At 48.9% G+C, this 15,462-nt stretch overlaps 1 protein-coding gene across 1 annotated transcript; it reads left to right on the plus strand.

Moving 5' to 3' along the window:
• Positions 1-15,102: 15,102 nt before the first annotated feature.
• Positions 15,103-15,405, plus strand: PV10_03693 (uncharacterized protein; the record flags this gene model as incomplete). The annotated part of the gene is made up of 1 exon (XM_016368177.1): positions 15,103-15,405. The coding sequence occupies one exon, from the start codon at positions 15,103-15,105 to the stop codon at positions 15,403-15,405; it is 303 nt and encodes a 100-aa protein (XP_016223965.1).
• Between the last annotated feature and the right edge of the window lie 57 nt (positions 15,406-15,462).

The raw sequence follows: 15,462 nt of genomic DNA on the forward strand, positions 1-15,462 counted from the left end.
ATGTTTGGGAAGCCTCGGGTAGTCCAACCGTGCAAGGTTGAAGCGCCATCCCTCCATTTATCAGAGATTAGGATGCCGCCCTCTCCAGCGATGTCGAAGCCACTGCGGTCCGTCCAATCGGTGGCTAAATCGAATCCTGTAGCGTATATCAAACAATCTAATTCGTACTCGGTCCCGTTAGCTTTGACACCTCGTTCAGTGATACTTTCGATGCCCTTCCCATTCGTATCGACCAGTTGAACATTAGACTTATTGAAGGTCTGGAGGTACTCATCGTGGAAGCAAGGACGTTTGCAAAACTGATTGTAGTACGGCTTTAGCTTCTCGGCGACATTTGGATCCTTGACAATTGAATCAACCCTTGCTCGAATTTGTTCCATCTTCGTGTAATCGTAAAGCTGCCGTTGCTTGGCCATAGCCTCGAGGTCGTTGGATTCTGGAGAGTCTGATGACGGTCTTGCAAGCAGCTTGCGAATGATGTCCGTCCAGCCATCGGCCACGAGATCCTCCTCTTGATAGCCACCATTGACAACAATGTTGAAGTTATCCATTCGCCGTTTCTGCCACCGGTCCCCTAGTGTTTTAACCCACTCTGGGTCCGTCGGTCGATTACCGCGAATGTCGACACTACTCGGTGTCCTCTGAAAGACGTACACTTTCTTAGCCCAATTGCCGAGATGTGGTACAATCTGAACTGCTGTTGCTCCTGTACCGATAATGCCGACCCGTTTATTAGCAAGCTTGTGTAGATTCCCATTACTGTTGCCGCCAGTGTACTCATAGTCCCAACGAGACGAATGGAAGCTATGGCCCGTAAACGTCTCGATGCCTTTAACACCTGGTAACTTTGGTCTGTGAAGAGGTCCTGCGGCAGAAACCGCAAATCGTGCTTTAATTGTATCGCCTCGGTCCGTGCGTGCAATCCATCGGCTAGCTTCTGCGTCCCAAGACAGATGCTTCACTTCGGTTTGGAAGATGCTCTTCTCGTAAAGACCATACCTCCGCCCAAGCATTTTGGCATGCTCAAGCAATTCATCATTCCGCGCATACTTCTCAGTCGGGACGTAACCAGTCTCGTCGAGAAGTGGCATATAGACATAACTCTCGATATCGCACTGAGCTCCTGGATACCGGTTCCAATACCTGAGCACTATGTTAGAACATAAGAATTATCGTGTCTACGCAGCTTACCATGTTCCGCCAAAGTCACCTCCCTTTTCTACGATTCTGATGTCATTTATTCCTTTTTCCTGGAGCCTCACAGCCACCAGTTGGCCGCCATAACCACCCCCAACAATAAGCACTTCCACTTCTTCGTCTATGGGGTCTCTCTGTATCTTCTTCTCGATGTACGGGTCATGCAGATAATGACCAAAATGTGGATCCCCATCTCGGATAGACCTATACTGAGCGACTCCATCAGGATTGGCAGCAAGGCGCTTGTCGCGCTCCTGGTCATATCGAGCTTTCAGGGCAGCCGGATCCAGTTTGATATCCTTGTTGTGCATCTGGTCACTTTGATGTTCCAGGGTTGACAGCGTCGAGGGCACTCCTGTAGTACTGGAATCGACCACAGTGCTTGTGTTAGGCACATCTTTGGTTTGGCCTAAGACTACTCCTAGTTGCGACGAAATAACTTCCGCTTGCGCCATGTTGTTGTAGTTTGGAGATAATTAGAGCCCGAACACAACTTAACGATAGCTGCTGAGATGCACTAGTACGAAGCCTTCTTATACATGGGTTTCTTTATTAAGTTATCCATGGTCATCTCACTGTGCCGCGGCAATGCTGGGGACCCCGCCGTACCCCTCGTTCAAGAATACTTCACCTGACTCGTGCGGGACATGAAGCTCGGTGATTTCGGCAGGTAGACTTGGACAGACTCGTACACACAAACTTCGTTACTGAAGTGGACTTAAATCAGACCCGCAGTTAGTCACGTAAATCCAATTTTGTTGACTAATGCAACGCCTCCTCTCATCATTTGCTTGATCAATCCTCCCTGTTGTTAGCACTCAGTCTTACGTATCTCAGCGTTGACTGATGTTCCAATCTACAGTACGGCTTCGAGATGCCTGAAGTCATTGACGTCTCACATGCACGCTCACTTGTGTGGACTGTGACAACACAATACGATGCGGCAGACATCATTCTCTACAACTTGGCACTGGGTGCAGATGGTAGCGATCTAAGCCGCTGCTTCGAGGGCCACCCTCGTTTTCACGCTCTCCCAACATTTGGAACTTTGCCTGTTATTGCAGCCATGGGCAAAGTCGCACGGTCCATGCCCGATTTTCTGCCTAAATTCCAGCCTCAATTCCATGTACACGGTGAGCACTATTTGGAGGTCAAAGCCCCCTTTCCCAAGTCGGCAGTCCTGGAAACCACAGCACGAGTTGTCGACATAGTCGCGCGCCACAATGGAGTGATAGTCGCAGTGGGGATCACGTCTGTTGATACAGCGACTGGGGTTGAAATATGTTACAATGAATGGACTTCATTTGTGCTGAATGTCCCTGGAGAAGGTGCATCCTCGAAGTCACTTGGCCGGGGTCCCAAAAACGAGCCACAGCCAGCACCGATAAGGGCTCCTGATGCCAGAGTCGAACACAAGACGTCACCCGAGCAAAGTGCACTATACCGAGCAGCATCTGGAGACTTGAATCCACTTCACATTGACCCGGTGACTGCTAGGTCTGGTGGCTTTCCAGGCCCCATTCTTACCGGTACTTGTACAATGGGGATTGGTGTTCGGCATGTGATCGACACCTTCGCAAACGGAGATGTTGGTCAATTCCAGAGTGTGAAGCTGAGGCTAAGTAAGCCCGTCTTTCCTGGTGACGTGGTAAGGACTGAAATGTGGCGAGAGGATGCCGGTCAACGCATCGTTTATCGACAGGTTTCTGACCGCGGGAGTATCGTAATATCTCAAGCTGCGGTGGTTCTAAAAGGGTATACTAAGCACAAAGATGTGAAACCCAAGCTGTCATAGTTGATCGAAGCGAGGAAACCGTTAGTGAATACAACAACAGATTGTGTGTACTTCAGGCATATTTATAACCTTGTGCTACACAATCTGTCGTTTGAACTTCCCCATGGTTTTATGGGGGGGCTTCCGCCCCGCGTATCAGACATATCCGTGGGTCTTGCCCGCCATCAAAACTGATGGAATAGCATCATACCACTTTAATACTTCAAGGAGAGCGTCAGGAGAGCTTTCTAGACAAGATATCCTCGGCATTCATCTATCAGGATGTTGCTTTCAAATAGGGCATCCTCGGCTTTCCTGTATGAGAATTTGCTTCTCGAAGGGCCATCCTCGGCTTTTCTTAGGAAGTTTAATCAGAACATGGACTTAGAGGCTAACTCACGACCTCAACTTATTCCTCGAGCTGGGTTGCACAGACGAACGTGTTGTTATTTCCAAGCATGCCCTGGCTTAGTAAACAAACATGCAAACTTCCAGAGGAGGATCTTATCTCCTTCACCTTCGACCATTTGAATTATGATCCAGATAAGCCGGTGCGACACTAGATCCACCGTAGCGAGGTTCATCCTAATCAATGCCTAGATTTACCATGATGTTGATGATCCTGAGAGGAGCTTGTCGTGGAGACAAGGACGCGCAATGGTCCGACGCTTAGTCGCTGGTTTTCGCAAGGCCGGCCTTCAAGAAGGTGATTGCTTCTGTATGACGTCCTTTAATGATGTGAGTCCCCAACTGTCTTGTCTCGCCTGAGACTGACAATGCTCTATATTATGTACTCGATATGCTTTCTAGGAGGTGTGGGTGCTGGCGGTGTATTCTCTGGAACAAATCCAGCGTATCGGTCCCACGAAATTCGACATCATATTCGGACAGCAAATGTGAAAATGTTTATAGTAGAGCCAGAGCTTCTTTCACCAGTCCTTGAGGCCTCCAGACAGGAAGGCATTCCCGCTGATATGATATTCATCTTCGACACCCGTCGCCAGGAAGTTCCTGAAGGCTTCAGATCCTGGCATTGGCTATTAGAGCAAGGCGAACAAGATTGGGTTCGCATAAATGATGTCGCAACATTGAAGGCAACTGATGTGGCACGTCTGAGCACGTCAGGAACCACTGGTCCTCCTAAAACAGCCATGCAGTCCCACTACAACGCAACATCCTGGCATACGATGATGTTCGAGCTTTTTCCAGTTCCGTGGGACGTCAGAAACCTCTTCCCGCTACCTGGATTTCATGTGGCAACTGTGCCGGCTGTTCATGCTTCACCTTTCCGTCTTGGACAAGCGTGCTGGATCATGAGACGCTTTGATCTGGAGTCTTTCCTTGCTGCCATCGAAAAGTATGAAATCACCAACCTTGGGATCGTGCCACCTTTAGTGATCGCTATAATTATGTCACCCTTGCGACTCAAATACTCGATGCGATCACTGCGGAAGATTGGCTGTGGAGCAGCCCCTTTAGATGCGGCATCCCAAAAGCGTTTCCAGAAGCTCTGCGCACCGGACTCCACATTCACTCAAGTCTTTGGAATGACCGAGACCACCGGGGCATGTTCACTGTTTTACCATCCCGAGTCTGATGATACGGGTAGCGTCGGATCTCAATTTATGCCCAACACGGACATAAAGTCTGTCCATTCGTTATATAAATGACAATGATACTAATTTGGGCTCAGATTGATCGATGACGAAGGCCGAGACATTACTCGGTTCGATACTCGTGGTGAACTATGCATCCGCGGGCCGACCGTTGTGAGAGGATACTTTGGGAACGAGAAGGCGAATTCTGAATCCTTTGACCACGAAGGGTATTTCCGAACGGGTGACATCTTATACTGCGACTCAAAGACCAAGAAGTGGTTTATAGTGGACAGAAGAAAGGTTCAGAGCTTTGAGAATTCTATCGCTGTCCCCTAACTAACGATGTCTACCCCAGGAGCTGATAAAGGTCCGAGGCTTTCAAGTCGCACCACCAGAACTTGAAGCAGTGTTACTCGCACATCAAGATATCGTTGATTGCGCTGTCATTGGGGTCCGTCCGTCACCTGCGTCGCAGGAAGAACAGATAAGAGCATATGTTGTTCGCAGGCATGCGTCTAAGCTAAGCGAGCAGATGGTCAAAGATCTTATAAGTACCAATCTGGCAAGTTACAAGGCCTTGACTGGTGGCGTAAGATTCGTTGACGAAATCCCCAAAAGTCCGAGTGGAAAGATTTTGAAGAGAGTACTTCGAGATCAAGCGGCCCAAGAAGATCTGTCCTTACATAAATTGTAGTATGTAAGATCAAATTTGAAGGGTTTCCTTTGTGAGAGACACATTGACAGAAAAGCCACAACCCAGTACAGGATGAAGTGCAGAACAGTGACCCCAACTCACCGGTAGAATACTAGACCTAGGTCTCATGTCCTTCGGACACAGCTTTGATTCAACACTAGTTATAGGGTGTAAGTTTCACGGTGCTTATAGCCCGGAGAGAAGCGCGACGTCCTGGAGGTATTTATGAAACTAAGTGCGACAACGTGCTGATTTGCGTGACTCTCTTATATCTTACAAGAGGGCTAGGCGTGAAGAGACAAACAAACGACGTTTTCATTGATCAGAGGCCTATTACAGCAGCCTTGTGTTGACATTTTCTCCAAGGAGGTACCCCTTACCTGCCCCAAACCACCGTGAATGAGGTTTTACCAATGACAGGTACCACTCAGAAGCCCTTCAAGCAAAAATTGGCCTACGTCACCCTGGTTGGTGGGGGTGACATGGACTTAAGTAGGTTGAGGCTGTGCGTAGGAGCGATTGTAGGGAATGACGTATCGAAGCTGTATATGGGGCTTTGAGCGGGAACGACTCCAGCCGCGCTGATCTGGGTGATGCCAAGTGACTGTCAGAGTTGTCACCACGCATTGCACTTGGCCTTTGCAATACCCTGATCTGAGATGTGGGCCCGATACATGAGATCCCGCTTATCTGGCGATCTGTGCCGTATTCCAAGTGCGGGTGTGAGACAATATTGGCTTGGCCACACCCATTCCCTTGGAAGAGCACTGGTTGGTTGAATTTACCATGATCCTGCCTGAGGTTCGAGGTGAAGACAAAGTCTCTTCTCCCTGAGAGTGGTAGCTCTGTCGGGTAGTTCGCTTGCGCATCACTCGAAGACCTAACACGAATGATTTGAACTACCAGTTATCACCCGAGGCGACATTCAGGTGTTGACTCTGAGTTTGAAATTGTTTGGATATAGCATCTCGATGTCTAGGGCTAGGCAGTGTCAGGGTCAGTGGTAGGTTGTGAGTGAGGTCATCCATACAGAAAGCCCAGCCTGGACACAGTCAATTTAGCAGTTCGCAGGATGAGCAAGATCAAATGCAAGGGCATAAACCTCCGATAAAAGTGGATTGCTCACAGCCCCAGAGATCCATTAGTGTCTTGGAAAACAACGAGTGACACCATTCTCTCGGAACATCACAAGAGCCCACGGTGGCGATCCGCGTGATTCTAGATCGAAGTAAGGTCTCCACTGTCATTTATCAGGTGTCCATCCCTCTTCATCCGGAGTGCTGTCCAAACCACATACTCCACTGTTGACGCGACTTGTAGCCTTACCCAAAAACGGCAGGGGATGGGTCTATAATCTGGGCTTTTCTAGTAGTTTTGGCTCTTCAAGGTACACAGAGAGCCTGGGATTGCAACACGGAGCATTAGCACTTTTCAATTCCCACAATTCCTTCTCTTACCATACTATCGGCTATGGCCATCTATCTCTTGCAGCGACGAAAGGCCACAATATGATAAAGGCAACACTTCTACCTGACCATGAGATAACCCCTATCATACTCAGGTACACCGCCGAAGCTCCCATGGGTCAGACTGGGACCATGCCAAGTATCTGCATAAAGACTATTTTAGGAACTGGGGGACCCTCTCCTACTTTGGGTCATTGAAAAGGGACTGTTCTTCATCGGGCTGAAGATCTTTGATCATCTTAGGAAGCCAAGCTCACTGCTTTGATTTGGCGTAAGTTTTCCCCACATCGATCTCGTCGCCGAGACTCGGTAGGTTCAGGACTAGATATCCGGCCTTGTGTGTCGTTTGTCTTCCGGGCAGCTGGTAGTGATGGATTTTGCCAATATCGCCAAAGACGTTCTACCAGACTTGCTATTGGCTCCTCATCCCTTCACAATCGTCATTGTACTGTCTATAGCTAGAGTTGGTTATAGAATTAAGACTTTTCCCTCTCGGCGTGAAGTTGATGATGGATGCCCTGCAGAATTTGTCACACGCGAGTTAAGAGTGAGAACAATCCTCGTCATCATTTCCTCTTGAACTTGGGAGCTCTCAGTTCCGGAGAATTGGCATGGTCTAAAGCTATAAAACCGGTCGCATCTTCTTTGAAAGTAACCTTCGTCCATCCGTTTCATACTTCGCATTTACCAAAATCACCGAAGTCAATACTCTCGCTCTCCGAGATCTAGCAGAGCTCATTTGTCAAACTTGCCCACATTGTGCCTTCTACAAACCCAATAACCAATATGAAGTCTTTCGCTTTGACTACTGCTGTCGTGGCCGCCCTTTCAAGCGTCGCCGCTTCTACCCCAGTCGCATCACGAAGCAAATGGGCAGACTGGAAGGATGACTCCCCTTTCCATTTCACCTCGACTTACAAGGTTGTTGCTGTCCCAGAGGAAGTCATCAACGGGACTAGCGTCACTCCTGGAGAGCCAGGGGCCATCGGATACTACAACTACGGCATCAATTCAGATCTTGACGTTATCTGCTATGTAAGTCTTGTTAATTCATCCTGGACCGTAGGAGAATGTTTCATTAACGTGGCTCTAGAACATCACTCTATTTGGTGTTACTGGTGACTATCAGTCTCCCGCAGTGACTGCCACACACATCCATGAAGCTCCAAAGGGATCCGCCGGACCCCCAAGACTAGCTTTTCCTGACCCGCTTCCCATAAGCGATGACTCTTCTGTCGTTCGCCGATCTGTCGGCTGCTTGACTGGGCCGTTCATCACGGGTGTTCTGAATAATGGTGTGGACACTGGCGCGGGTTTCACACTTGCGCAAATAGAAGCAAACCCTGCTGGGTTCTTCACCGACTCTCACACAGCCAGATATGTCCCTGGTGTCGTCCGAGGACAGTTGGGATAAAGTCCCCCGGGACGCGGGACGGCTATGGAGGAACACATGATATAGTCTGAGACTGATCTAAGATATTGAGCTGGGACAGGTGTTCGACATCGCCAGCCTATTTAGATACTAATAGTAATCGACTTGAGCCCGTTACGTCCACAATCAACGTGTGTCTTGTATTTATTTCCATATAAAGACAGCTTGATTAGAAGAGAAAAACAAGCACTACGCCGTGGCACAGATTAGCACCGATGACTTTCCGGTGGACGAACGAACTGCCCATGTACAAATGATGGGGGCAGCCATAGACTCTAAGGGGGTCACAGTCTTAGTCGCATGAATTGCCTTCAGGATAGAGACGCAGCGGATAGTGCAACGTACATTCCTACCTAGCAACATACACATCTGCTGGCCCATATTATCTCCAGATTGCCTTATTTAGAACCACGGTGCCTAACCCTATCTCGAATTGATGTATTTAGATTGTGGAAGAGGCATTCAAACATTGTTCCTATCATTATGGCGCTAGGGCACTGCCTTTACTTTGGACGCCTGGCAAGGCTCAACCCTTATTTGGGACAGCGTCCCTTTCCACTTGCTCAACGGTGATGTCTTTCTCAATGCTCCCGCGAATGTTCTTCACAGCACCAAGTCTGCCCTTTTCAAAGGCGTCGTCGTCACGGGGCGCGGCACCGAACAGTGCATCCATTGATTCCAACGAAAGCCCTAATGACGAGTCAGTTCTTGTTTGAATTACGCCAGGAAGGAGGGAGGCCACCTTTGGTTTCAGGAATGAAAAAGTACACAAAGAAGAACATAGCAAATGCGAAGGAGCAGAAGATGAGATACGTGCCGTAGCCATTCGCTCTGAGATATTTTAGTGTCCATCCTGCAAAATCGTCTGGGCGCCACTTACCCAACCGTGACCAGCATCACTGGTACTGATCTAGCAACCACAAAGTTGAAAAGCCACTGCGTTGCAGCTGCAAGTGCAACTGTCAGAGCTCGTAGCCGTAACGTTGGAATTTCGGATGCATAGATCCAGCAGACTGGTCCCCAACCGAACTGGAAGAATGCTGCAAAGAGGAAGATGCAAACCAAAGCGACATAGCCAACTGGAGGCACAGGATCACCCTTTTTGGGAGGCGATATCCGAATGTAGAGCCCAATAAATAGCATACAGCATCCTTGACCCACTGCTGTCCACAGGAGAGATTTTCGTCTACCCAAAGTGTCGGCAAGAAACAGTAAGAAGATGGCGCAGCTGATGCATTTGACAATACCGTAAATACCTGTCGCGAACAAGCCGGTGTTGTGGCCAGTGATGCCCAAATTCGAGAAGATGAGAGGCGCATAGTTGTTGATGGCATTAGTGCCCGTCATCTGTTGGCAAATCATCAAGACGATGACAAAAATTGCACGCTTTCGATTAGCAGGAATCAGCCACATCTCTTTCATGAGGTCTTTAAATCCTGCACCTTGCATAAGAGCCCTTTCGTTTTCGAGCTGAGTTACCATTTCACCGAACTCGGCTTCAACATATCCATGAGTTGGTGGGAGCATCCGAACCTTGGCCAGGACTGCCTTCGCCTCCTCCCATCTATCCTGCTTAGCAAGCCATCTCGGCGATTCGTTGCAGAAAGACATGCAGATCAGCAGGAGAACTGCCGGGAGGCCTTGTACAGCAAGGGGGACCACCCAAGAACTATCGTCTGGAAGGTGCAAACTAGAACCGTAGTTGATCCAGTAAGCAAGCATGCCCCCAAGGACAATGAAAAACTGATAGGTCCCAGTAAGAAGACCACGGATAGCGCGAGGGACGTTTTCGGAAGTATAGAGTGGTGTCACTACTGAACAGCAACCAACACCAAGGCCGGCGATGAAGCGGCCGACGTAAAGGACTGCGAGATAGCCCCAGGCGTTGAATTGGAGGATAACCCCGACCAAGACCACGACGCCTGCGACCAAAAGCGACGTCCGTCTACCAAATCGATCTGCTAGAAAACCTGCTATGATAGCACCTGCAAAGCACCCGGCTTGCAAGGTTGAGACGATATTGGCTTGTAGATTTGCTAAACGTGCTTTGTTTTCAATGCCATCGAGGCCGAAACGGGTGAGAAACGCTGGAAGAACCACGACGCCTGAGATGATGGAGCTATCCATGCCAAATAACATGGCACCGAACCCTGACTTTTCGGCGACTGTTAGGGGAGTTTTTGTATTTGATCAAGTCTGACCTACCGACAAAGCCAAGAAAAATGCCCTCCATCCGTAGATCTCAGGCGGATCTTGTCGCATCGAATCATTGTGAACAACCTTCTTGAAGAAGTTGTAGCCTCGGTGCTTAACAGCCATGGTAACTAGTAGTAAAAGGTAACGCTCGCAAGCACTGTATCGTTATGCGAAACTCTTGGAAAGAGGAGCAGGGTAAAATGCAGATATGGATTGATATATGGTGTTTACACTGGCTACGGTCTTCCCATTCGTTGCATGGTACGCAACGAGGCAGATCTCGTTAGTTTGTCACATTGTTGTATTGCGGGGTGAGGATCAATCAAGGCTGGACGATCCCGCAGTCACCAGAGGATCCTGGCGTCATCAGACAAGTACTTTTCGTTGTAGGATGCAACATCGCTCTGAGCGAACGAACTGCCGTTGGCGGGGTTGACAATCATCAGCAGGGTCGTCGCAAATAGCCTAAGAAGTAAATGTAACTTGAGCGTCAGAGGTGGTTTTGAAACTTGGACGCGGTTTTTGGGGGCAAGGTTTGGGGGCACAAGGTGGGCCGAGGGGGGCCAGCGCCTCCAAGCAGGTTCTGTTTCGTGGCAGAAGTTAGGAGATGAATACATCTGTAAGTAGATTGTTGGGTTGCCCTTCCAAATCTGGGGTAAACGGGGGAGCAAGCAGTAGGTAGAATCCCTTTACAGGCCTAAATTCGACTGGATGCCAAAGAGAGAGTGATGATTGGGGGCGACCAGCATAGACATGCAGACAGGCCACAGAGCAAAGTCGCCTTGATTTTGACAAGATCGTAGCCGAGAACTACTGCCTGACCTTGCTGCAACGGACAAAATCCTCGAATGGAGGATCGGCCTCCGGAGGGTGTGACGAAAGCAGCCCGAGAGGCTCATCTCCTCAGGCATTCCATGTTCACATGAACGTTATGTGGAAGAGCCCATCACATGCTGATCTGCACACCAACCATTTACACAGAAACAACACTCCCGCCCAGCTAACAGAAGCCAAGGTCAAAACAAATGGAGGTGAAGCCCCGACCGCACTGGTCTTGGTTAAAGCCCAAACTATACAGCAAACTACAGTTGTGATAGTGGGAGCGGACCTCTCGCAGACCTAGATTTAACTGTTTACTCAATCGGTTCCCCCAACCCGTCGCCTGAGGCTTCAAAAAGTGGACAAAAGTACCTATACATAAGTTGTCGAACATCGAATGGCTGTGTGGAAGGCAATCCACGAGGCCCTCCTAACCAATTCTGACTGTTCTGGCGCCCCCACCCTCTGGTATCTGGCTGCAAACCTGCCCCCTAACTACTTAGATGTGGCCACAGAGCAATCCCCCCACTGACAAATCTGGCTACCTAATGTCTCGATGCTGGTTAATTTGTGTAACTACTGGTCAAAGTCTAGTAACATGGTAATTGACTAAACAAGAGATTGCCATTCTCAAGACCAAACCTTGCCCATCAGATTTGTTTCCTCTTCAGGAGGACATTCTCACTGGGACTTTCATAGATGCACCCGTGGACTTCTGCTTGGTGGATGTTATCTCTGCTTCAATTCACCACCATTCTTCAATCAGTGTGCAGCCGCTAAGTGCACGTGATCTCTCACAACTGAGACATGGCCCCATTTGTGTAGGCTTGCCGGGGTCGTAGTAATTGAATCGACATTTTGGAGATACCGCAAGATGTTATGTGGGCTGATCGAGCTCGCCAGCCTTTCCAACAGTGGAGACCGGTGTGTTTACTCATTGGCTCTTATAGCGATCTCTCGCGGGCAGCTCTGTGAGCATGAAGAGAAGTGCTTATGAAACGGCCCCCCTCGTTTGTAGTATGGTCCAAGTGTGAAATCAGGTGATTGAAGACGAAGAGGACATTGTCAATCCTTTCCTCTTTTAGTCGAATTGCAAGGCCGTATTATGTTGGACTAGTATCACCCCAAAGGCATGCCTCTAAGCCTTGAACATTCCGCGATTTGGATTTCAGGCGGGACATGGTCCTGCGAACCTATTCAACCGCCATGACGGCGGGATTGAGAGGTCTGTCATCCTCATGAGTTGCTTCAACAGGTAAAGGCCATGGCCGACTCAAACGTTCCAGCTTGGTCTCGGGAATTCGACAGGCTCTTCAGTCGCGGCAATGTCGTGCTGCATTTCCGGAAACTTTTTGAAGAAACCGGGTTTCATGGTCCAGTTCTTAAAGTTGTACGCATGCTCAAGAAATATCTTTGAGATCTCATATCGATTATGCTCGGGGCTGTATGCAAAGATGTCGCGATCCGAGTATGGCCAGTAGAAATTGAAATTTGCCACAAACGCAGCGCTGAAGGCTCCTGTAGAGGTGTATTTCCTGTATTCAAAGACCAATCGATCACGGAGTCCCGGCCAGATTAAAAAGTCAATCACTGCCGGGTGCTGAATGCTCTCTTGAGAAGGTCTGGCTGGGGTCAATAGGTTTGCGGCATAAGACGGGTTGAAGAGAATGCAATCTTACCGAGGACGTAGGAATACAGGAACACGATCCAAATTTTCTTTGGTTGGATGCTCTCGGTATTGGATCAAGGTTTGACACACATACATTAGCGCGACTCTTTGGGCTTTGGAGGTCCAGGTGCCAAAGACTTGTTGATCGACTTGTCGTAGAGCAGCCCAAACGGGGTGTTGAGCCTCGGGGCCAACATTGTCCCAACCCCAAATGGCAGCCTTGAAGGGCACGTGGAGGTCGGGGCTAGATGTAGAGGCAGAGTCCTTGCGGCGCTTGACAGTATTGAGGCAGGATATGAATGCGCCATTAGAAACATCCCACTTATCAAGATCTGGGACAACACGAGTACTCGTCTCGGTCGTAGGGAAATGGAAATCAAAGGGAGAGGGGGACGTGTGGCTCCAGGCGGTGGGACCCATTTCGAAGGTTTCAAGCAGCGAGGTGGGGCTGAAGTCGAAGAAATCCTCCAGTCCAGTAAAATGATTGATAGTGTCCGGACAAGGTGCAGAAATATTGAGATTCGCGCCGACACTGTGACCATTGATGACCTCTGTTGTATCGGACTCCGTAGAAATGGAGCCAAGCCGCTCGGACTTGGGGTTGAATGGCTCGGAGTGGTGGTATGGGCTCTGGGCACATGAGCAGTCTGATTTGGCTCCACAGCCACAGGGTTTTGTCTCTAGAGCTACGTTGCGAGACTGGTCCTCAGTGGTGAGAATTGCTTGGTCAATATTGGTACGCATTTTGAGCAGGGCATTCCGCAGGCGATTGTTATCCTGGCGGAGATTGTCGATGATGCGTGTCAAGCTAGCAATTTCGCCTTGTTTGTCACCGGATTCCAGGCTACTGAGGCGCTCTTCGAGATAGGCGATGCGGTTCTTGGTCCGCTCACGGGTGGCTCGCTGAGCCAGACGATCCTGGATTCGTTTCCGCTCGGCCCTAGTGTCGTCAGGGTCTCGTCGACGAGGCTTGACCTTTGCTGGCGTTGATTCGTCCATGGCGGGGTGGTGGCTACAGCAGACTTGGGTCAGTTGTGTAAGCAACTACCTCAGGCAAGGCTGGTCACCGGGGCACGTTCTTGACATGAAGTTTGAAGAGTCAGGAAAAAGGAGATTGAGTGCGGCGGTGTTGATGGTGGGCGAGTTCGGCTGGTCGGCTGCATATTATTATTAGACGAAGTGGAGGAGGAGCAATTGCCAAGCCCGATACCCGAGGCGTAACTTTTAGGTTTCATTACCCCAAGTTTGTACAGTAGCAGAGTACGATGTTCAACTACGGAGTAGGTTAGTAATAAGATGTAAAGGCTGTTGGCAATAGGTTGAAGAGAGGAGAGAAGAGAGAGTTCTCTGGTGGGTGATCTCTAGTAGTCTCCAGCTACGCCAGTAGTAGAGAGAGGTGCGCCCCATAGCTTGAGTACTCCGTAGATACCTACAGTATCAAGCCTCAGCCTAACCACATCTTCCTCTATTGGCTCAGCCAATGACCATCCATACAAGAGTCTCCACCTCCTTCTCCTGGAGACTCTCTCTTCTACATATTGTTTATTGATTTGTTGGATCATCAGTCACTACACCTGCATTACTAGGCAACACCGATAATGTCGTAAGTTTTGATTGTTGATTGCATACCCAAAGATTATTGCTGTTTAGACTGCTTTGGTGCGCTAGACATTTATACGGACTCTAATTGTATACGTCAGCCAGACAACATCTGGGCCCGCCATCAGATCAATTTGCCTCAAACATGAGATATATACTTTGGCCAAAGGACAAATACTGTGGTCTCGGTCGACGGCATTGAATGATAATTGGGCGCATGACAAGGATGCGGGTTTGGGAAATGGAGTTGAATAGAACTCTCAAGAGAATATGTGAGGGCCGATCTCGTCGGAGTCTGAAATCTGAACTTTGCTGCCTGAACCAAACATCATGATATGGAGCATCTAGCTGAGGTCCTCAGTCTTCTAAGTATATCTGTCTCTCGCTTTCCTTCACAATATTCCCATTCTCTCACGCTCTTCCAACACACATCAAACATATCAAATCAATCTTCTCACATCTTTCCAACACACATCAAAACACATCAAATCAATCCTCTCACATTTTCCAACACACATTAAAACACATCAAATCAAACGTGCTTTTTAAAATCTCCTTTACTCAAAGCCATTCACTACATAAATGTAAGCAATCCACCGATCTCCAACCACAAATTGTCTAACTTGATCGTTGCAGCCTTTCCAACACATACATCAACATGAAGTTCTCCACTACTTTCGCATTGTTGAGCATGGCTACGTCCATCTTTGCCCGACCAACTACTTGGGACCCAAATCAGGCACCAGCCGAAATAGCTCCTCCTTTTGCACCATTAATGGCCACACCTGGTCCATTCGTTTCGGATATCACCAAAGAGCACAGAGACGCGGAGGTATCAAAAGTCCCCGAGCATCTTGAACGTCGTGGAGACTTCCTGGACATTGCGTTGGGAATAGCTATGCTCATCGAGGATCTTCTCCCGGGCATCTCCTTTCCCGATTTCAGTGATGACCCGAAATGATCATCACCTTGGATGAGGGAAACTCTAAGAAACCTTTCGTCTAGAATTAGTAGGGCC

Source organism: Exophiala mesophila (assembly GCF_000836275.1).
Source record: "Exophiala mesophila strain CBS 40295 unplaced genomic scaffold supercont1.3, whole genome shotgun sequence".
NCBI lineage: Eukaryota > Fungi > Ascomycota > Eurotiomycetes > Chaetothyriales > Herpotrichiellaceae > Exophiala > Exophiala mesophila.